The sequence below is a fragment of the Giraffa tippelskirchi genome, chromosome 1, assembly GCF_054371585.1.
Source record: "Giraffa tippelskirchi isolate mGirTip1 chromosome 1, T2T-mGirTip1v1.2.pri, whole genome shotgun sequence".
Lineage (NCBI taxonomy): Eukaryota > Metazoa > Chordata > Mammalia > Artiodactyla > Giraffidae > Giraffa > Giraffa tippelskirchi.
The window spans coordinates 149,168,049-149,191,616 of record NC_137275.1 but is presented as its reverse complement, the minus strand read 5'-3'; the positions used below and the strand labels follow the sequence as shown (position 1 = coordinate 149,191,616).

At 38.0% G+C, this 23,568-nt stretch overlaps 1 protein-coding gene across 1 annotated transcript in view; it reads right to left on the bottom strand.

Moving 5' to 3' along the window:
- Positions 1–1,076: 1,076 nt before the first annotated feature.
- Positions 1,077–23,568, bottom strand: part of FREM1 (FRAS1 related extracellular matrix 1) — a 148,610-nt gene continuing 126,118 nt past the window's right edge. Inside the window, exons 28-36 of the mRNA XM_081500121.1 lie at positions 22,371–22,443; positions 16,520–16,669; positions 14,812–15,047; positions 14,105–14,152; positions 13,590–13,754; positions 13,278–13,406; positions 12,732–12,847; positions 6,250–6,335; positions 1,077–3,965 (exon numbers count right to left, since the gene is read on the bottom strand). Of these exons, the coding sequence (XP_081356247.1) occupies positions 3,766–3,965; positions 6,250–6,335; positions 12,732–12,847; positions 13,278–13,406; positions 13,590–13,754; positions 14,105–14,152; positions 14,812–15,047; positions 16,520–16,669; positions 22,371–22,443 (1,203 nt within the window). The 3' untranslated portion in view covers positions 1,077–3,765. The remainder of the gene's footprint in view (positions 3,966–6,249; positions 6,336–12,731; positions 12,848–13,277; positions 13,407–13,589; positions 13,755–14,104; positions 14,153–14,811; positions 15,048–16,519; positions 16,670–22,370; positions 22,444–23,568) is intronic.

The following is a 23,568-nucleotide window of genomic DNA, read 5'->3' as shown; positions in this document are numbered from 1 at the left end:
TGGTTTTTAGCATATTCCCTGTGTTGTGCAACCATCGCCACCATCTAATTCCAGAGCACTTCCATCCCCTCAGAAAGGAACTCTGTTCCCATAAGCAGTTGTTTCCAATTTCCTCTCCCTCCTATCCTCTGCCTAAACTGGACATTTCATATAAAGGGAATCACTCAATATGTGACCTTTTGTGTCATCTTCTTTTACTTAGAATAATGTTTTTAGGTATATGGTGAACCTCATAATACTCACCATTGAAAGGTATTTTACTGGAACATAATAAACCATTTGCTCAGAGTGGTAATAAACATATGGAATAATTAGAAGAGACCCAGCCTACAATTTGGAAGACTGTAGCTCTCTGGTGCTGATTTCTTCTCACTTTAACTTCTGAGGACTTCAGTCCTTTCTGCTGTACAATATTAGAGGAGATGACATCAAAGATCTCTCTTCCTTATTCCTATTACTCCAGGGATCTCAAAGACACAGAGACACACACAGCTTGTCTCTTTGGAAAAAATAATTGTTACAAAATTAATTAGCTAGATTTGAAATCTTTCACTCTTAACCTGATCTGGAGACAGGAAATTTGAAACAGCTGTTATCAATAACACCTTGACCTGATTATAAATTCAGGAAGTTCACACCAATTTCTTAATCAGTTGAGAAATAAAACAAAAGACCGTCTGAGCTCTTTCTATCAGTGTGGCTTTCCCTCCAATTCTGAAAAGGGATAATGTAATCAATGACTTCCACTGTGACTTTCTCCCTGATATATATATTAAAAAAAAAATCTCCATGCTTAAAAACAACTATTAGAAATTTACATATACGTACCATGCTTTTATACTTTTATCTTCCTATCTCATCCACCACATATATCCAGTATCTACAACAGTATCAGGCACTTCACAATCAATATTTGTTGAATGGATGGTGGATGGATGACTGGATGGATAGATAAATGGATGGAAGCTGTAAAATGAAAGGCTGATCTAAATATTAAGGATGAAAAATACATGTTCAGTTTTTTCTCCATTTCTTCTTAAATAAGTAAAATAAATATAAAATGTTAAACACTAAAGGAATAGTAATTCAGAACTAGAAATAGCTCATTTTATTAATTTTTGTATAACACTAGGTACAGTACAATTAATATGCTACTTTGTCACAGATATTAATCAGCACTAGTATATGGTTTAAATGATACAGAATCATAGTGTTAATATGTGCATATTCTTTTTGGCTGTCTTAAAAATAAACCAAAAAAAAAGTAAATAAATGTCACCTGGTTCATTTTACCACCCCTTGGAAGAAGATGAAATAATTTTAATATGTTTTTTGAGTTTATGTTTAGCAGATATATGCTATACATATGTATGTTTTGTTAAAGACCAACAGTCATAAGATTTTGAAAAGCTACACATTGTTGAGCTGGGTTAATGCCCTTGGATTATATGGGACTTTTCCTGAGTCAGTATTCAAGTCTGGAGAGAAGAGCTGGGTGGCATTCAAGTCCTTCTTTCTGATGCTCTCTTTCTTAGCTACCAATCAACTCCCATCTCTTCCTACTCAATCCTTCTCTCCACTCTCCCCTTATCTATAATCTCCCTTTCCCATTCTATCAATACCATTACTCCATTTCCTTCCTTCCCACTCCCATCATAAAGGATGACAATAACCAATCAAGGTGGAGAGAACCATGACAATCATTTACTACTACTACCCCATCAGTCAAAGCCCAGTCATGAAAAGGAGATGAAGGTCATGCACCCACATATTGCTTAGTACCCACACTTGCTTGAGTTTTTATTTGTAGCTTCTTCCAATTAGTTGGATTTTACCACTTGATTAGTATTTTAATGACCAGGAATATTTTAAACATTCTTCTAGTGTTTCTTTTAGTTGTTATAAAAATCAAAGCATTCTATCTTTGTGCTAACATTTGCAATTACATCTTAATATCACTGACATGGCAGAAATGTATAATAAAACCTACCACGTTGACTAGGTTTACACAGTTGCCATGGTTCTGGATTTCCAGACAATATAGATCTAGGAATTCCTCATTCCTTGAGCATTTACTTTCCCTCCTAGGATACAATCCTTTCGGTAAACAACTCCTCATTTCTTTATTCAGGATCCCATCTTTCAACATTGCAGAGGCCCATGGATCAGAAGGGACATCAACTGATACAGAGAATGGGTTTACACCTTCTGATTCAACACCAGAAACTGCTTGTGTCATATGGAAGACCTCTATATCAGAGCAATTCAGATTCTACTTGTGATATCTAAGGTAAGGAGCCTCCTGACTCCACACTGATGTTGGAATTTAATAAGAGGCAGAATGTCTAAATCTCATTCCAATGTCTTTGTAAATATTTCTATTAACCAAAATCTTGATAAACAAGTACAAATAAAACAAGTTTGTTGTTTTTTATATCCAAAAAACGAGACTAAATTTCTTCAGTCACTTTTAGTTTCTCTCAAGGTATTATTATAATAAAACCTGCACCAAAACTTTGATCTACTTGGTAACTCTGTTTTGATTCTGAAGTGACTCTGGTACTCATAATAGCAAGTTACATGGGGCACAACCATATTTTTCAGGGATTATGAAAAGAGGAAAACTGTGAGTAAATGTTTCATAAATAAATTTCTAATTTCCTGTAATTAAGCTTTGATTTCAGAAGGGAGTTCTTGTAAGGCTGCAACATGCTTTACTGCTACAAAAATGTTTCACTCAGCTGCCATTATAAATTAATAAGGTACCTTTTCATTAGAGGATCAGGTTAACATGGCATTTCTACACATATTAAATATTTAAGGGCTCAAAATTATATCAAAATCCTTTCTGAGAATATAGGCTTTCAAGGACTCTGTTTTCAGTACTACTTTTCTTTGTTCATCCACATAGTTCATTGGGACACTTTTGAGGAAGCCATATTTTTCTTCCATATGTTAACCATCATCCATATATGCTTTTTCTTCCAAATGTCCTTGAGAAATGCTACTCAGTGCTACAAGCATGAATGAACAGAGGCTCACGTTGCTTCAAATGTCTCCTGACTCTGTAAAACTGGGGAAACCCAATTATTCACTTTAGAATGGCACAACCCTCTTACTGGAAAAGGAGCTCTGTCTCATGGGAAGTGACAGGTAGACTTCTGCAGGACAGGTAACCCCTGAATTCTTACCTGAACTACAGCTTTGCAGATGAACTTCCATCTGCCAGATTTTTCCATCTAAAGCCTTCCTTTTTCACCATAGAGAATTCTCCTTTTTATCCACAGCCTCTCAGCTTTCACATTTGAAAGGACTCTAAAGGGACAAAGCAACCCTTTGCAGTTCAACCTTGATTAAATGAACTGGCCGGGTAAGCCTCACTCAGACGGAAGAGGTGGAAGCACCTGCAATATAGATTTCAGAATGTACTCATTTGAAGTATTGGAGGAAAAATCCAAGGACCATGAAATTACTGTTGACTGAAATATAAAGTCTCCAGAATAATCAAATTTTGTACCACATAAAACCTTGAGGATTTATTTTAAAATGTACAGAGATGCAAAAAATTTATCTTTCCCTCTAAGAAACATTCATTTATCAATCTTCCTGGAACCATGTTTTTCTTTACCAGAGAGAATCCTTCAAACACATTGATAGAAGAAATGTACCACATCATTCATGACACTCTGTTTTCTATTGAGTAATATGCACAGATTCTGGAAATAAATAGATAAAAACTTCCCAAGCAGACACCTGTAGGGCCTGTTAGAGTTTCCTGGAGCACACATAATTGTGAGATTTTCCCTTCCTACAGTCCTTTGTGTGCCATTTTCCTGGCCTTTGAACCAAAACACAGTCCTTGCCATGCCTTGAATGTTGCAGGGGCCCTCTCCTCCAGTTGGTGAAGGTCACAGGTTCACCACCAATCCACTCCCAGTGGCCAGCACGCACTTGATCATTCAAACCTAACATGAACCAAAGAAGGGTGTCAAATGATTTTATTACATTTACAACTGGATGTCATATCAACGCACTGTTCTAAGCTCAGTAATCACATGCAATTGTGAGCCTACATTCTAAAGCATGGACTAGGACCTGGGAATCCTATAAGACACCATGAGACTATGAGGCTTTGGCGCAAGGCCAGGTAGGAATCCAAATCCTAGCTTCACCACTTGCTAGGTGAACATATCTGGGCAGGTTATTTAACCTCTCTGACTTCTCTGAGCGTTAGTTTTCTCAACTCAGAAATGTATATCTAAGTAGAACTAGCTCTATGTTGAAGATTAAATAAGATAATACACATAAAGGTCATGACATAGAAGTGTTAATAAATGGCACTTATTATTCATACTTCCTACAGGCAGAGTACCTGTCACAGGGAAACAGATACACTCCTGTCTGTTTATCTTCCTGGTGATTCTTGGGTATCATATTTGAAAGCAGCTTATTAAGAATTATTTTTAGTCTGGAACTTAAGATTTTTTTAATCTGCTACAGTTCTAATAAAATGCAGCTGTTCTCATTTTGCCTCTCTACTCCCATTGGCAATTTTTTTTTTTTTAAATCACAGTTCAATGTTACCAAGCTCTTAAAACTTTTCTTAAGGAAGCATTCCTGGGATGAATTGAGAGAGTAGCATTTGATGTATATATACTGTGGTGTGTTCTTTCCTGTGCTTAGTTGCTCAGTCGTGCCCAACTCTTTGCGACCCAATGGGACTGTAGCCTGCCAGGCTCCTCTGGCCATGGAATTCTCCAGGCAAGAGTACTGGAGTGGGTTGCCATGCCCTCCTCCAGGGGATCGTCCCAACCCAGGGATTGAACCCGGGTCTCCCGCATTACAGGCAAATTCTTTACCACTGAGCTATTAGGGAAGCCCCCGTATATATACTACCATGGATAAAATAGCTAGCTAGTGGGGAGCTGCTATAATACAGGGAGCTCAGACCAACGCTCTGTGATGATCTAGATGGGTGAAATGGGGGGGGCCCTCGAGAGGGAGAGGGTGTATACATACAGCTGACTCATGCTGTTGTACAGCAGAAACTTAACACAACATTGTAAAGCAATTACACTCCAATTTAAAAATAATAAAAAAAAATTTAAAAGAAGTTCTCCTCCTCACTTTCTTTTAGAATAGAGATAAAAATAAGAGAATAAAAAAAAGAATCCTGTGCAATAGGATTACCTGAGAGCTCACAAACCAAATTTGACTGTGAAAATGGGCTTTGTTATGCAGCATGTAACCTTCTCCCCATCGGTTCTCATTTGATATTTTGGGGTAGAATAAAATGAAGTACTCTTGGTTGGGAATGACTTGTCTCCTCCTGGATTGTTTCTGTGAATTCGATCAGGTGATGCTATGCCCCAAAACTTTGTGGGATTAGAAACTTGACATCAGTCATTGTGGACATAGAGAAAATTTATCTTCCAGCCTTCACTTAATACTCTCAGATGACTTCAGAATTACACACTCACTGAGTATCACAGAGATTTTAAGAAGCCGAGTGGGTTTATTATAATTTCCTTAAATACAGTATCTTGAAGGGATGGTGAGAATATTTACTTTAGTACATCCTGAGAATTCTGTTTCTAAAGTGGCTTGAAAAGATTTATGATTACTGTTAAAATTGTAGAAAATATTAAAACTTTAGGAAAAAAAGGATGAAATTAAGATTAGCTATAATTCTTAACCAGAGATAAAAAATATTTCTAACTCTTTGGCTTATTTCTTTTTATGTCAATACATATAGGTGTATATTATATGCATATATATCACTTGTATATATACTTTTTTATTCTAAATTATTTCATGCTTCATATGGCTGTAGATCGTGTTTTTCACTTAGCACCTTGCCACAAATGTAGTACATTACATATTTTATATATAATATGCATCCATTATTGAATGAATCGATAAACATAAGGCATTGTCATGTCTTCAATATTCTTTCATATGGCTATATTATAATTTATTAAACCATTCTCTATTTACAACTGTTTTAAATTTTTTGCCTTTAGAAATAACATTTAAAAAGTTATCTTGCTTTTAAATTGAACCACATTACTTCTTTGAGATAGAGGCCTCTAAATGAAAGTATTATGTAATTAAAATGAGTTTTAAAAGATAGACTGTCCAACCATCTAACCATTGCTTATTATTGTAGACCACAATTATTTGACCCATGGAAGGGAGACATTCTCTTTGTGGTCTTGCCTTCCTCCTCAGGGTAATACAGATACTTGCCTATCCAAAAGGGCTTTCTTCCACTGATGTCCCAAAGCCATCGCATGTGCTGCCTGGAGATGACAGTTACAAGGCTACCCTGGTGACTGTGTGCAAACAACAGGAAAATCAGAGCGTCAGTGACAGGGAGTTCAGCATTTCTGCTGATGTGAGATGCATATTAGAAATCAAAGCTAGTTCAAACTAGAAAACTGGTATATATGTAGAAAGAACTTTCCAAGATTTTAACACTCCATTTTTTTATATTAATGAGTATCTGTGGGGGAGGGGGTGCTTGCATCCGTGCTAAGTCACAGGGTGGGGTAGGTAACAGCAAAGAAGTGATACTGTATTATAATATCTGGGCTTTAAAGCACAAATTTTTTTCAGAAAATCAGCAGCTGTTTACTTATATAGATTAATTACTTAATGTCAAAAAATGACCCCCCTCATGGGAAGTTTATCTCTAAATTGCATAAATTTGGCAATTACCTGGTTAATTTGATTAGTAAGGTAACCCAAACTACCAGATACAATTACTGGAAGCCAACATTTTGAGCTTGATGTGTTTAGTCAAATGCCCAAATATATGTGACTCATTTTCATCCTACTCAGGGAAAGGAACTCAGCCTCACTGTCAAACTTTTGTATGTTATGAAGAAATTAGAGCACCTATTCTTACAAATATATATAAACATTTTCCCCAAAATATAATTCTATTTTTTATATGTTTAAAGTTTACAGCGTAGTGCCTTGACTTACATAAACTGTGAAATTTGATTACCACAGTAAGTTTAGTCAGTACCCATTTCATATAGTTACCAAAAAAAAAAAAGAAAAAATGTTTTTTCCTTATGATGAGAATTCTTAGAATTTACTCTTAACACCTTTCACATCTACCACACAATAATCATGTTACACATCACAGCCACATTCTTTATCTTATAACTGGCAGTTTATATCTTTTCGATTACCTTCATCCAACTCTCCCACTCCAAATTCCTCACTTCTTGTAACCAAAAATTTGATTCATCTGTTGATGGACACTTACATTGTTTCCATGTCTTTGCTTTGTAAAAAAAAAAATGCTGTTATAAACATGGGGGTGCAGATACCTTTTCACCTTTTCAACACAGTACTTCCATTTCCTTTAGACATACTCCCAGAAGTGGAATTGCTGGATCATATCGTAATTCTATTTTTAACTTTTGAGGGGCCCCAATACTCTTCCATGGTAGCTGTACCATTTTACAATCCTACCAACAGTGCGTAAGGGTTTCCTTCTCTCCACATCCTTGCCAGCATTTGTTATATCTTGTCTTTTTCATGACAGACACTAACAGGTGTAAGAACTCTTTATGAATTATTTTTGCAGCTAGCTAAGTTATTCCTATAAGCAATATTTGATCCCAATTCCCCAACAGTGTTCATTTAAAACTCTTTAAAATGCTCTAAGTAAAAAGCCAATAGATAATTTTTTTTTTCTTTTCTTCTTTTTCTAATACAGAAAGTTTCAACAACAAAAGGGAAAAAAATCACCACGATCTTCTTGCCTGGTTAATCTCTATTGATGTTTTAAAAATCAAGAAACATAATTAGTAATACATACTTGTCACAAGTTTACATTGCTGAACTGAATTTCTTCTTCATTTTACCTACAACTATCCAAGCTTTAGATTCATTTCTCTGCTTTTCCAGATCATGTATGGTGAACATAATCTAATCTATCTCTTAATGATATTTTTCCTACTAACACAGTACTTTAGTATGGTATAATGCAGTGATGACTCCAAGGCCTTCTGAGATATGTAGGCACTTTTCTACTTCTCTGAATGTCCTCACAGTGCCGGATTCACGTCGTGTGACTTGGTTCTGACATTTCTATTTACTGTCAGCTTCTGTCTGACAGTTACAACAGACATGATAGCCTATTCTCTTCCCTCTCCCTCAGATCCAATATGACAATTCTGATGTGCTGAGGGTTTAAAACTCAGAATATGAAATGTGTATTAAAAATAGCCCAAGGGAGGGTTTGAGGGGCTGTTTCAATTAATGTGACATACTAGAGTGTGGGAGACCTGGGTTCCACTTCCTACTCAGTCTCCAATTTCCTTATGGATGTAACTTCAGCCTCAGAGTCTTTATCAGGAAGGAATAGATTTTATTCAAGGATATTTAACATCTCCTTCTGCTTTAAGATCCTTGAAACTATCTTTAAAATAAGACTTTGCTAAATCTATTTTAGCTGCTCAAGTACAAGTTTGATTTCTTTTTTGATGCTCTGAGAAGCAAAAAGTCCCAAAAGAGCAAGAGGAGAAAACAGTTGCATTTAGAAAAGGTAAAATGTTAGGCCACAGTTATTTACAAAAATAAATATTTAGGCATTTTCATTTTATAAAAATGCCAATCATTTCCTTTTATTCCCATATACAAATAAAAGAGAGAATATTAACCATATAGATACATATATACTATAGAGATATAAAAATAAAATACAGAGAAACATACAAATAAAAATCTTTTGACATCTCTGAAATTTGAAGGCATTCAAAGTGTAGAATGAAAAACATAAACCTGAATCTTTCCAGTTATAGAAATAAACATCTACTTCGTTAGAACTTTTTGATTAAATATAGATACATTTTAGAGTAACTCTTTCAGGATAGATCAGCAGGGGTTCCAGACACTCCTGTGGGAAACCAAAATGGTTTCAGAGATAATGATCTATAATAATAGAATTACCAAATGTACAGTGATTGCCTAAGGAAATGAGCAGATGAGATTATGATATGTAAATTCAAGAAATACCTAATCTCAGAGTCGGGTTCCTCTGGGCTAGAAAAATAATAAAACACCAATGGGGAGGAAAGGAGAAAGGAGATAAAGATTGAGTTGAGTTAGCAATCTGATTAGGGGCAAAGGATAAAGTAAAACTTGCTGTGTTTCTTGAAACATGAGTGCTGTAAATGACCATCTGTAAAAGACCATCAGGTAGCAAGGGAGCCTGAGGAAATATAAATAAGAATTGAAAAATGGTCCCTGAGATCTAAAAAACACACTAGATGTGTATTAATTCTAATTATAGAGTCTAAAACCATATCCTAAAAAATATTCATGAGAAAGTAAATAGCTAAGTTATAAAATGTTGCAACTATTAATTTTACATCATAGAAAGAACTGATAATTCCCAGGGGAATATTCATTGTTCAAGGCAAAGAGGTTAGAGAAGAAGAGGACTAAATGAACCTGAAAAGTAATGGGTAAAGGGAAGCAGAGGCCCATAGAATGAATGAAAACATGTTGAATGACAGAGGAGGTCTTGGTATTCAGAGGAAAATTACTCTGAGGAGGTGGCCTGGCCATTTAAAAATGTTCCTTTTAAAGTGACTGATCCAAATCTTTTAGTTTGTTTTTAATCTGCTGCTAGATATTTTCTGAAATGCCTCTAACTATTTTTAACTGTTCTTGGGATAATCATTCTTCTTGTCCTTTTGAAATAAAATGCATATTGAAGTATCATACAAAAGTCATCAGGTCAAATATTTATACCCATTCTTCACTTAAAATTAGAAGCATTTTTATGATATTTTAAAAATCTCATAGAAAATATTTTTTCTTTACCTCTTATACACCTTAGAATGCCACCAGAAATGGTATTTGATAGACACCTTAATTTCTGGAGCAATATGGTACATACATAACATACACTTCAAAATAGTTTATATTGCTGACAGATATATAATGAGTCACTTTCTAAAATATGATGGAAAATCTCCAGTTGCCCCCTAAAAACTTTCTCTTGTTCTGAAAATTTTTTCAGTTTTACCTCTAAAAAAAGGTCTCAGCACAATAGTTTAAAGCAATTCCCTGAAGCCAGTTTACAAAATTAATTTCACAAAGATATGAAAAAATTAATTCTGAAACAGCTTATTACATAATGTTTGATTTGCTATATATGGTCACTAATTCCCTTAAATTAAAAGAGGAGACAGAAAATTTCCATCACTCTTATACTAGATTTTATAATAGTTTACTGCAGAACAAAATACCTATGTATGTATTTCTTAATACCATTATTCTGAGATTATGATCTTCCAGATTTTTGGTGTCAAAAAACATTTGTTATGAAACCATGGCAATTTAAGGTAACCTTATTGATGTCATCATTTTGCTAACCCTCCATTAGTCTTCTAATATATTTTTTATTTTATTGATCCATCAAATTGCCCAAATCTGTTATATTTCTGTACACTAACAACAAAATATCACAAAGAGAATTTGAGGCAATAATCTCATTTACTATTGCATCAGAAAGAATAAAATACCTAGGGATACCTAATGAAGCAAAAGACCTGTACATAGAAAACTATAAGGTGCTGATGAAAGAAACTGAAGATGACAAACAGGTAGAAAGATATACTGTGTTCTTAGGTTGGAAGAATCAATATTGTTAAAATGACCATACTACCCAAGGCAATCTACAGATTCAGTGCAACCTCTATCAAATTACCAGTGGCATCTTGTATAGAACTGGAACCAAAAAAATTTAAATATGTATGGAGACACAAAAGAATCCAAGTAGCCAAAACAATCCTGAGAAAGAAGAATGGAGTTTGAGGAATGATACACCTTAACTTTAGACTATAATATAAAGCTACAGAAATCAAAAGAGTATGGTACTGGCACAAAAACAGATACATAGATCAATGCAACAGGATAGAATACCCAGAAATAAACCCACACACTTATGGTCAATTAATCTATGACAAATGAGACAAGAATATACAGTGGAGAAAAGATAGTCTCTTCAATAAGTGGTGCTAGGACAGAAAGCTACATGTAAAAGAATGAAAATAGAACATTCTCTAATATCATATACAAAAATAAACTCAAAATGGATTAAAGATCTAAATTTAAGAAGAGATACTATTAAACTCCTGGAGGAAAACATAAGAAGAACACTCTTTGAAATAAATCTCAGCAATTTTTTTTTTGATCTGTCTCCTAGCGTAACGGAAACAAAAGCAAAAATAAACAAATGGGACCTAGTTAAATTTAAAAGCCTCTGCACAGCAAAGGAAACCATAAACAAAATGAAAAGACAACCTACAGAATGGGAGAAAATATTTGCAAACAATGCTACTGACAGTGGATTAATTTCCAAAATATATAAACAGCTTATATTGCTCAATATCAAAAACAACCCAATCAAAAAATGAGCAGAAGACCTAAATAGACATTTCTCCAAAGAAGACATACAAATAGCCAACATGCACATGGAAAGGTGCTCAATGTTGCTATGTGAAATGTGACTCAATGAGGTATCACCTCACGTGGGTTAGAATGACCAACATCAAAAAGCTTATATTTAATAAATGCTGGAGAGGGTGGGGAGAAAAAGGAACCCCCTTATACTGTTAGTGGGAATGTAAGTTGGTGCTGCCACTATGGAGAACAGTACAGAGGTTCGTTAAAAATTTAAAACTAGAGTTACCATATGACCCAGCAATCCTACTCCTGGGCATATCTGGAAAAGAAGAAAACTCTAATTTGAAAAGATTCATACATCCCAATGTTCATAGCAACACTATTTACAAAAACAAAGACATGGAAGCAACCTAAATGTATATCAGCTGATGAATGGATAAAGAAGACAAAGAACACACACACACACACACAATAGAATACTACTCAGCCAAAAAGAGGAATGAAATAATGCCAATTGTAGCAACATGGATGGACCTAGAGATTATCATACTAAGTGAAGTAAGTCAGGGAAAGACACTTATATATGGAATCTAAAAACTAATACAAATGAACTTATTTATAAAACAGAAATAGAGTCACAGACACAGAAAACAAACTGATGGTTATCAAAGCAGCAAAGGGAGAGGGATAAATCAGCAATTTTGGAGTAGCATTAGTATCTATTAAAACCATAATAAAACATCACCTTACACCCACTAGAATAGCTAGAATCACAGAGACTGACTATGTTGTAGAGTAAATGGATAAATTTTGTCAATATTTGACCACAAGTCATCTTTCATTGAGTATTCTGTTATCTTATCACACTTTCTCCAACCTGTCTGGTTTCATAACCATCAATACTGCTTATTTGTTATAGGCCTGGTGCTGTGAGATCTTTCATTGCTATGTATTTCCAAATCAGTGGGCTGGGATTCCTATTTAATCAATAGATGATAGACTCTGCCATGCTGCTGACTCAGAGAATCTCCTGACTTTCTTCAAAAGTTTGAGATGGAGAGGCTAAAAAATAAAACTGTGACATCGACACAGTTTATCATAAAAGAGCTATGGTGCATCATTAAGGTCAGCCCAAATCTGTTCTGAACTACAGAACTCCCTCCAAGCTCCTAAAACAAAGCCAGGTAGATGTTAGACACTCAACACTTGAATGAATGAAGAAACACTAGAGTTCCGTGAGAAAACAGGAACATTAACAAAGAAACATCAACCAAATGAGACATGGGGTTTCTTACTGTTCCCTGCAAGCTTGGGCAGCTGCAGTCCATGTGCCTTTCTGCTCTGTGACCAAGGAGTGGCAGTAGCCTGAATGACGGTGCCACCCAGCTGGGCAGGGTTTATCTTCCACCTCCTGAAAAATAGTTGTCCATGCTCACATTATAATGGTCTTTACAATCTAGAGTCTGTTCTCAACATAGAGAATCCTGTGAGTCCTCTAATGAAAATAATTTTGTCACTAGCAAGGAGGTCAGCCCTAATCCCAATTCTTCACTTTGAGAAATGCAATGGCTTCTTATAGGACACATCGGCAAAGTCAGCCATGTTTTAATTTTACACCTTTAACATTACAATAATTGAATAAAATAAGTAAGCTTCTTTTTAAATTGTAGTGCTTAACTACGGTGTTTTGTGATTTTTAAAACATCAACTGGCCATCTTTTCCTCTTCACCCTCAAAGCATAACAGGGCAGGCAGAGGAAACAGTGGTGGGCTGGGCACCTCCTCTCCCTCTCTTGGGTTATGATGGGACTTGCTACATCATAAATCGGCCTGTGTCCCACCTTGGTGTGGGGGCTCCAGGATCTCCAGGCAATTCCATCGCACTTGTACAGTTTTTGGAGGCTTTCTTCAAAGTGGAAGAGTCCCTTTAATTCCAATGTGCAGTTCTTTGGGAATGAGGACAACGGGTCCTATGGGAAGGAAAGGTAATTTAGATTTGACACCCTGTAAATTGATCACACTGTTACCTCTTTTAGGTCATCATTTGCTGAACAGTGTTTGAACTGAGTCAACTATCCCCAAACTTGAACTGTTTTTCGGCCCAGGAAATAGCTTATTGTAAGGTGAGTAGGAAGTGAAGAGATTTTCCATACCTGTCTGGGGAAGTGTGAGCCTGTTGTGGATTCCTCCTTATCTGCTTGAGGCGGTTCTGCCACTTTGGTTGTCTTTTGGGGCTCACTAATAATGGATACGTTGGCCTTCCTTCTGCGAGCTGGGGAGCTGTCATCCTCCAGTTTCAGGGAAATCATCCCATGATACTTGAGGAAATCAGCAAACAACAATGAAGACAAAACAAACAACAAGACAGCAAACTAAAACGTTTGTTGTAAAAACAAGCAATCCAAAAACTGGATCAAAATAAAGAGATAAAAGGATTTTTTCCTGACCACCCAAGCCTCTAAACAAAATTCAAACAGGATTTTCAGGAAAATATATAAATATAAAAGTTACGAAAGATAGTTTCACTAGATATTTTGCATCCATAAATACAAAAAATTTAGCAATTCTCTCAGACTCAGACAGAGGAGCCAGGCAGGCCTGGGGGTTGCAAAGAATTGGACATGACTGGGTGACTGAGGACACACATTGCTTACACACATATGCTTACGTTATAGATGATGTCTGTTCTATTTCTATAAACAAAGGATGGAGGAACCTGAAATCAAGAGAAGAAATAAATAGGAACAAAATTGGCTTGAATAATAATTAGTAATAGGGAAAAACCCTTCCAATAAGATTTTTTAGTAACTAAAAATTTCTAAACATACTTTTAAAAGATTTTCCAGGCCCAAATAATTGGAATTTTTAAAAGTCACTGGACTAATCACAACTTAACAGTGTTGACTCATCTATTCTTAGTTCCAGTTAGAAAAGACATCCTTATTTTTTTGGTACATCTATAGTGCACAGAGGTCCAAGAAAACACACACACACACTTACTCATGAGTGTATGCCTGGTGAGAATGCTATGCTAGTTAAGTTCAAAGCCATGGTTTCCACACCAAAATAATCTCATTCTTTTTCAGGACCACGAGTCATTCCCTATCTGTCTTGATCACAAAAGGAACCAAAGCAGAAATCATATGGATGAGTCAGAATATCTATTACTTCACTCAGTACAATTAATGAACTATGCTGATGTTTGTATGTAAAAGCCACTTTACGATGGTACAAGGAACCATGAGAATCTCTATGGCCCCCATTCACTGTGAGAACCAAAACAGCTTCCTCAGCATTTCAGATTACTTATTAAGATCCTTTGATCCTTTTCATATGCACTCCACATATCAAAACCCAGGAGGTCCCCATCCTTACTGTTTTGCCATCCCCTCGGGTCCTAAGCTTCACTGGAGAAAGATCTTCAGAACCAAAGTCCCGCGGGGCATCATCCCTGGTGACTGCTAGCTGCTTGGAAGCTGGAAGGGGTCTTCTTTCCAGAAAGGAACCAGAAGTGGTGGGTGAGGAAGCCCCTGGGGACACCATGTGCCAAATGCCCTTCTCCCATGCACTGGGCATGTTTGGACTGAAGGCATATGAAGGATGGCACTGCCCTGGCGGCACACAAAATGGCAGGTCAGTTCATTTTACACAAACAGATAAGTGATCACATCGACAAAGCTTGTCATTAAATTCAGATGGATGATTTCGCCACCAGATGTTGTCTTGCTGCCATTTGCCAGAAACCCCTTTACCCTTCATCAGTTTCCATACAGGAAAGCTACGCCCTTCTGCACATCTACAGGGTGATTATGAGTCATGAAATTGATTTCACAAACCACAGATGAAAATCATTGTGGTGATTTTATAATCATCCCATCTACTTGGGAAATAGACTGCCTTCAATTCATATCAACAGAACTCCTCCATATTATTGGGTTTATTCCCTGATCAAGTATCATTCCATAGACACTTTTACTTGTTCTCCTTCTCCCCAGTCTCCATAGGTAGAAACTGGAATTGTTGGAAGATGTTAGTGAAATCAGTTAACAGTTATTCAGATGAGCATTCAACTGTTAGAACAAAGATTCAGTCCATCTTAATGGCTCTCCTATGATTAGAAATATTGCCAATTGGTATGAAAAAAGTCTAAACCCAGAAGGTGCATTTGGATACCTTATACTTTATGTGTCAAGTGTGTACTTCATCTATTTATGTACTTAAAGTGACCAGAAAAGTCTACTGGAAAAAAAAAAAGAATTTGGTGAGGCAAGGTGGTGCGAAGAGATATAGAAATATGAGTATGGTAAAGGAAAGAGGAAAGTGTCTATATTTATTACAGAATGAGAAAGAGAAGTGGAAATAATTAAGCGAAGAAAAATACACAGCCCACAGGGCATGACCGGTGTAAAAATTGGAGTGTAAGACTAAGCATTGTAACTGGACACTTGTCAAATGCTAAAAAGACGAATAAGTAAAGGGTATTTGGCAGGAAAAAGTCAGTGTACCAAGGACTTTGGCTGATCTTTATTTAGTTCACAGGTTGTTCTTTAGCATATACCATCCAGGACCTGTTTGGCTCTGCAACCCAAGGTTATTCATTAATATTCTCCAGCTGCTCCTGAATCCCCATGCCAGCTGTACCTTTCACATCTATTTTCCTCCCATGCCTTTCTCCCTCAGAATTTTCGTGGTCACACTACAGTGAGGGCTCAGATTTTAGGCATTAAGAGCTCTCTTCCACAGAGGAAGATAATTACAGCCCTACAAACTCGGGGTGGGGAAATAATTGTCGATAGATTCTCACCAACATTGTTTCCCCCTTGGCGAGAACAACAAACGGGTAGAGAAAAAAAAACAATGAGGCACTGACTTGTTGCTTTTCTCAAACGATCGTTCTTAGCAGGAGGAAAGCCACATGAAGCAGAAACCAGAATAAAGGGCCTACAACATGACTGAGGTTGCTTTCTTGACAAGAAATTAAGCATTTTGATTTGAAAGCGTTATCCAGCACACTGGCTGTTGAAAGCAAGCAGCTACAGTGCCAAGACTGCTCGTGATTTCAAGATGAGGATCAAAAGAATACCTCCTTTTGAGTCCAAAATTTTCACTGCAGTTTTTGTCTTTGTGCCAAGAACCGCATTCACAGGGGAGTTCAGAATTACTTCAAAGACCTCATCATCTTCCTCTAATCCGTCATAGGTAATTGCTATATTCCACATCTTAGTTGACATTCCTACAAGAAGTAAACATTTTAATTACTCTTTAATTGCTATTTCAATCAACTAGGTGTCAGCGAAATATATTAATTAACATGTCTGCAGCCAGACTGCAGTAGCCTGAGTGAGCCATTGTACTGCAACCAACTTGCTGAAGTCGTGCTGTTCTCCCAAATAATATTAAAAGACCACATTTGTTCCTGGACAATGATGATTCCGTTTAAATGCAAACACTGTAACAAAAAAAAAAAGCAAGCTGCATTAGGGAAGGGATGAACAAAAAATGGTGAGCTGTTGAGACCCCAAGACTTAATTTTTTCCTGACCTGCCCCTTCTCATCTTAAGAATAAACAAGTACTGCAATCTTAAAATCTTAATAGTTTGAAAAGATGCTGATGCAGTCAGAAGTGATTATTGGATGGTACTCCACGCTATTCATGGAACCTTTGAAATGATTGATTTCTTACGACAGCTGCTTCCATCGGCTGCCCTACTTCCTGAGATCCTTGTAGCCCACAAACGCTTTTTCTGATGATGTAATACTCTCAGAGTTTGATATCCTCCTGTGGAGAATTTATAAGCTGGGGGGTTCTAGAAATAGATGGAGCCAATTTTTTTTCTCTCTCTTTCTGTCTGCCTCTGTTCATGGAGTTACAATCAAGCTTGAATCACAGTAACTTGGTGAACTTAATACAAAACAGTTTTGATGTTACAAATGTATCTCCAGCCATCCTGTCACCCCTCAGATGGGGATGCAAAGCAACCCCGGAAACAAAATATTAATGTTGGAAGAAACTTCAGAGATTGTCGAATCCTGACCATTTTCCATGACATGTATAGCAGGACATCCGTCCCAAGGGTTTATTTAGAAGAAAAAGAGTTGGCGGGAAGAAAAGAAAGTATTGTTTAGTGGAGAAAGATGGCTCAATTTTAAGGGGAAAAAATAAACTTATGGTGTAAGATTCAAGAACTAGGTTTTGAAACTTTATTCTGGGTCATTTACTCATTGGCTGTTCAAGCGCTTTTATTTCTATGTGCTAAGTTGCTTCAGTTGTGTCCAACTCCTTGCAAACCCCTGGACTGTAGCCCACCAGGCTCCTCTGTCCATGGGATTCTCTAGGCAAGAATACTGGAGTGGGTTGTCATGCCCTCCTCCAGGGGATCTTCCTGACCCAAGGATCAAACCAGCATCTCCTGCATTGGCAGGCAGATTCTTTACCACTCCCATGAACTCATCTATATAAATAGTTAAACATTTTTTTCCTAGCCTTCTCGTCTAAAAATCTGAATTCTTTTCTCATTGTTCTCATGTGCCAACAGATACAGAATAGACAGTAAATACTACATGTATGTGGGCTCCAGAGTTGGAAAGACCAGGAGGGAGGAATCGGAAAACAACATAAGCAAAGTCAGCAAAGCAGAGGCCTTAATCAGGAGGGCTGAGCAGAATAGCTGGCTGGGGTAGAGGGTTCTTGCCAGGGAAGAGAGGTGATAAGGCAGCACTGACATCTTGTAGCCAGACTGCAGAGAACCCTGGACCCTAGGTGGTCAGATTCAGACGTTAAACCACAGGCAACAAGGAAGGCTCTTGAAAATGGGTGTCTTAGAAAATGGAAACTGAAAAGTGTTATATGGGAAGATTTAGGGGCCCAGGCAGACAAGCAAGGAAGCTAGAAGTTGGGAGTCCACATAGGTAGCTGTTGTAATAAACTGGCATGAAGAGAAAAGAGACTTGACAATGAAGAAAGCATATGAATACTAGGGCTTTTAATAATTAGAGAGCTCTTTTGATTCTCAAAGCCCATAAAGTTAAGCAGTGTTCAAGTAAAAATCCAATACAAAAAAGATTTTTTCCAAGTCTCAACCATTTGCCCTCTTATTTTAAGATTTTTTTTTTTAATTATAGTACCCCCATCCTCCCACCTTTAAAGAAAACCCCTTAAAGTTTTTTTAAAACCTTATGGAGTAGAACCATATGATTAGAGAAAATCTATTCCAAGTTTCACTGAAGTACTTTTGATTAGTTTACCTGCATTTCAACTCTGTTTCTATGTCTACCAGGTGTGCACACAGGACCTGCTTTTTTTTGGTTAATGAGGTTAGAAATAAGAATTTTCTTAGTCTTTCTTTTTCCTTCCTCTCCCACCTTCAAGGTGCAAAGTATTTGTGAAATCACAGCAATTATAAACAATTTCAGAAGGCTTGAACTGGCCCCCTGTTCCCATAAACAAAAGGTGCTGAAGAGGAAAGAGAAGTGTCAGGTTATGCAGACAGAGCCCACTTTACAGAGTGAGTTAATTCCTGGATATTTTCCTGCAAAACAGATTTCACTATTGAAAGATATTTTCTCAATGTTTTTGGTTTTTTTTTTGCAAATGCCACCTGAAAGAGCTGTTCCTTTGGAAAACATTTTGACTGTTAGGCACGGTGAAGTCTCAATTAAGAATGCAGCAAAGCCTTCAAGAACACCTATTTTAAAGGAAAACAATCATTTTCTTAAGAATATTTGCACTTTGACTCAAGATTAGACACAATCACAGGATGCCAAGTAGTCAGGGTTTGTTTTCAACCCGGCCCAAAACTGCAAGGCGAGTACAGATCTCTAGGGCAAGAAGTCCCTCGGTTTCTCTTCAGCTTCCTCCAAGAGCTCTCCAACCTTAAAATATTCACTCTTTGATTTCTCACTCTCTGTTTCTTCCCCAATCATGGAAGCTGCGGCTTTTAAAGAAATGAACAGATTACTTTGGGTAAAAGGGGTGGGAATAGGGATGAAGACATCAGATCTGAAAGAGGTAAGGATTAACGAGAAAGGAGTAAGTAAGTATTTGCAGGATCAGTGGAGGGTTGGGGGGGTGGGGGGTGGGGGGGTGGGGGAATGTAACATTTTCTAAAGGAAGATAACAGTTTATGAAAGTTTCTGGCTAATGAGCTCCAAAACAATGAGCAGCCAAGTGCTGTTTCTTTTTCATTTATAAACTATGTTTACTTATTTTCTTCAAATGTTTAAATAATCTCTAAACTCTTAACTATTTAGAGCCTCCAGAGGTCTTTAGTATATACTCAAAACAGCATGCAAACTCTTCCAGAAAAATGGGTATTTCTCTCACCTGGAGGAACCTGCAAGGAGACTGCTCAAAATCCACCCAAAGCCCAAATCACTCCTGATCTTGTCACAAACAGACCTCGAGTAATAAAGATGACATACAACAAAGACTCTTGCCTCTCAAAAAGTGGAAAGACTGAACCGGCCTTAATCGGAAGTACATACAAGTCACCGTGCAAATGCATCAAGTTCTTTCACCTTGAGGTTGATCAGAACCAGTGCCTGTGGCAACTCTGGGGTAAACTTCAATACATAATAGGAATAGTTCTTCTTACTAAGGGCGGTCAGGCTGAGGAATAAACTGAGGCAAGTCAGAAACTTAAGCATCATAGGAAGGAGGCCAATAACAATATCGGAGTTGTTGTTGTTCAGTCGCCCAGTCGTGTCTGACCCTTTGCGACCCCATGGACTGCAGCACGCCAGGCCTCCCTGTCCCTCACCCTATCCCGGAGTTTGCCCAACTTTATGTCCATTGTATCAGTGATGCTATCCAGCCATCTCATCCCCTGACACCTTTTTCTCCTTCTGCCCTCAATCCTTCCCAGCATCAGGGATTGTTTCGTGTCAAATGTGAGGCTCTTTGTTATAGGTTGTGTCACTCAGAAATCCCTACTTTGGAGTCTTAAACTTATTTGGAAATAAAGGCATTACAGATGCAATTCGCATGAAGTCATACTAGAGTAGAGTGGACCCCTAATCTATTATGACTAATGTTGTTATAAAAAGCGGGAATCTGGACACAGACACACACAAGAATGCCCGATTGAGACAAAGGCAGAGATTGGGCGATACAGCAGAAGCCAAGGAAGCCCAGGGATTCCAGCAGAGCATCACATCACAGACACGAGGGTAGACCAGATTCCCTCTCAGCCCTCAGAAGGAATCAACCCTGCCCACATCATGATCTTGAATTTCTAGCCTCCAGAACTATAAGAAAACAAATTCCTGTTTTTAAGCTACCAGGTTTGTGATACTTTCTTAGGACAGCCCCAGCAAGCAAATACAGTTACCAAACATCATACAACTTGCAGCCATGTCCGACTCTTTGTGACCCCATGGATTGTAGCCCGCCAGGCTCCTCTGTCCATGGAATTCTCCAGGCAAGAATACTGGAGGGGGTGGCTATACCCTTCTCCAGGGAATCTTCCCAACCCCAGGATCAAACCCAGTTCTTCCGCATTGCAGGCAGATTCTTTACTGACTGAGCCACCAGGGAAGCCTGAACTGCAGAAAGGAATTCTTTTCTATGTTTAATAGTAATATCAGTTTTGAAGTGGTGATGGTATTCAGGCAATGTTGTTTTGCCTTTGCCAAAATGTCATGGGTCAGTGGCAGACCTTGGCAAAAGTTTTGATCAGGTGGCTGGTTCTCAGAGTACAGAACACATCCTCTGCAGGAGAGCACAAAGGTACAAATCCCGGCTGCCTCTCAGAGCCTTTCCATTCACCCGTTGGCAGGTGATCGAGGTCTATCCCACACAGAGGGAAAGAGGGAGAACCATGCAGTACAGTGAGGGAAGAGCTACCAGCCCCTATCTATAGCAGCCAGGGAAAGGGGACATGGCTTCTGCCTTGGTGCTCCCACCAGGCACAGTTGCCAAAAGTATGTCTTTTGGGCTAAGTCTCCTTCTTCTGCTGCCATCTCCTCTAGGAAGTCATCCAGGATTTTTCTCAGCCAGAACAATGGCGCATCCTTGGGGTCCCAATGCACTCTATCAATGAATTGTTCTCATGTCTGTATTTCCCAAAGGATAGAACATCTGTGGGGGCTTCCCTGATAGCTCAGCTGGTAAAGAATCCACCTGCTATGCAGGAGACCCCAGTTCAATTCCTGGGTAGGGAAGTTCCCCTACTACCCACTCCAGTATTCTCAGGCTTCTCTGGTGGCTCAGATGGTAAAGAATCCACCTGCAATGCAGGAGACGTGGGTTTAATCCCCGGGTTAGGAAGATCCCCTGAAGAAGGGAATGGCTACCCACTCCAGTTATTCTTGCCTGGACAATCTCCATGAACAGAGGAGCTTGGCGGGTTACGGTCCATGGGGTTGCAAACAGTCGGACACGACTGAGCGACAAAACACAGCACACCAGAGAACATCTACAAGAGTAGGCCCCGTGCTTTTATATTCACTTCTGCACCTAGCAAAATTTTTCCAAAGGCCTAAAACAAAATAGGTGCTATCTAATTAAATAATAATTTTCCCTGAAAGCTGCTCATATCAAGCAGATAATTTAGAAATGCCTTTAGGAATCTATGTGACTATAACATTCTGAAATTTTCCATCAAAATATGAGGCAATTACATTATTTCAGCTTTGTGTCAGACCTTTAAATCATTTTTTGAAATGGCATTTCTTCTGGATTTTTGGATGTTTGCTTTAATATTTTATATATTTTATTTGTTATGATCTTTCATCTCATTTAAAATAAATATCCACTAGTAATAAAATAAAATATGAGGCACAAAACCTCAAGGCCAAACTGATCTCTCTGGAAGCGAGGTAATACTGTTCCCTGAGGAGTTCTAGTTGGCTGAAGTTGCATAATAGTCTGTCTTTTCCACAATCTCTAGACTGTCTTACAAAAACATGAAACAAAGTATAGACACACAATGTACCTGGGTCAAACTGAACCAGCTTAAATGGAGTCATGGTGAAATCCTTTCCAACTGTAGCTGACACTTGGTTGACCTTAAGAGGGAAAAAAAGAAGGCATTCTTTTAACAAAAATATGCTGTGATAGAGAAATACTGAGTCTAATCTCATGCTAGACTAACTCATGTTCTTAAACGTGTTTCTAACATAAACTATTTTTTATTATAATACATCATTTTGGATCCATCTTCTTTAAAGTCACCTTTTTTCCTAGACTAATATCAATGGAAGTAAACATAATTTTTTTTTATTTTTTGGCTTCTCCTTTATAAATAATTCAGTTGTTGGAGAAAGTAATGAGTATTTTAAACAATATTTTTCTCTTTGCTACAGATACCATTTCATTTCACGGCCTTCCCTCTACCCCAACATGTCCTAAAATCACGCCTTGGAGGAAAGGAAGGGGACAGAGGAGAGAAGGAAAAGCGGGCTCTCCTGACAAACAGAGTGCTGCTGTCAGTCAGCTTGGAGGGATCCCGCGAGCTCGGAGCGCAGCCTTCGGACCAGATGAATGAAAACAAGTCTGGTCCATTCTCCTGTCTGGACGAAGCCATTCCCCTTCACAGACAGGAACGAGGGCTCTGTGGGGAGGACGGACCTGGGGAACAGCCACTTAGAGGCCACCCACACCCAGAACCCAGGGCTTTAGAAGTTCTTTCAAGTAAGTTGTAAAAAAAAAAAAAAAAAAAATTGCTCTAGCCTGAAGAGACTACTGACTGCTCCCCCGTTCCCCTTCCCTAGGGCTGAAGGACAGAGATGATTAAAGGATTCTGACATCGTGACCTTAACTTCCCCCGAGGAGCCTAAATATATGTGAAGAACACATATTTAATTTGAAACATGGTTGAAAAAGAGTTTGAAAAAGAGGCTTCAGCTGGTTTGAAAAAGAGGTCATTGAATGAGATGTTTGGGAACGTGGGTTACTCATTTCTTCACTTTCTTACAAGGGACAAAGGGCACAATTCAAAATGCACAAATTCCTATTTCTTCGGTCTCAGACATGATCTCCATTTCTACCAAAGGCCCTAACATCTGCCAGTGGTCTGCAGTGGAAATGCTTTGCTCAAGAAGAGTACTGCCAGGTGAATAAAGATGCACACGTACAGAACCAATATGTGGGCCCAGCGAGGGGAGGAGAGGGTGGGATGAACTGGGAGAGTA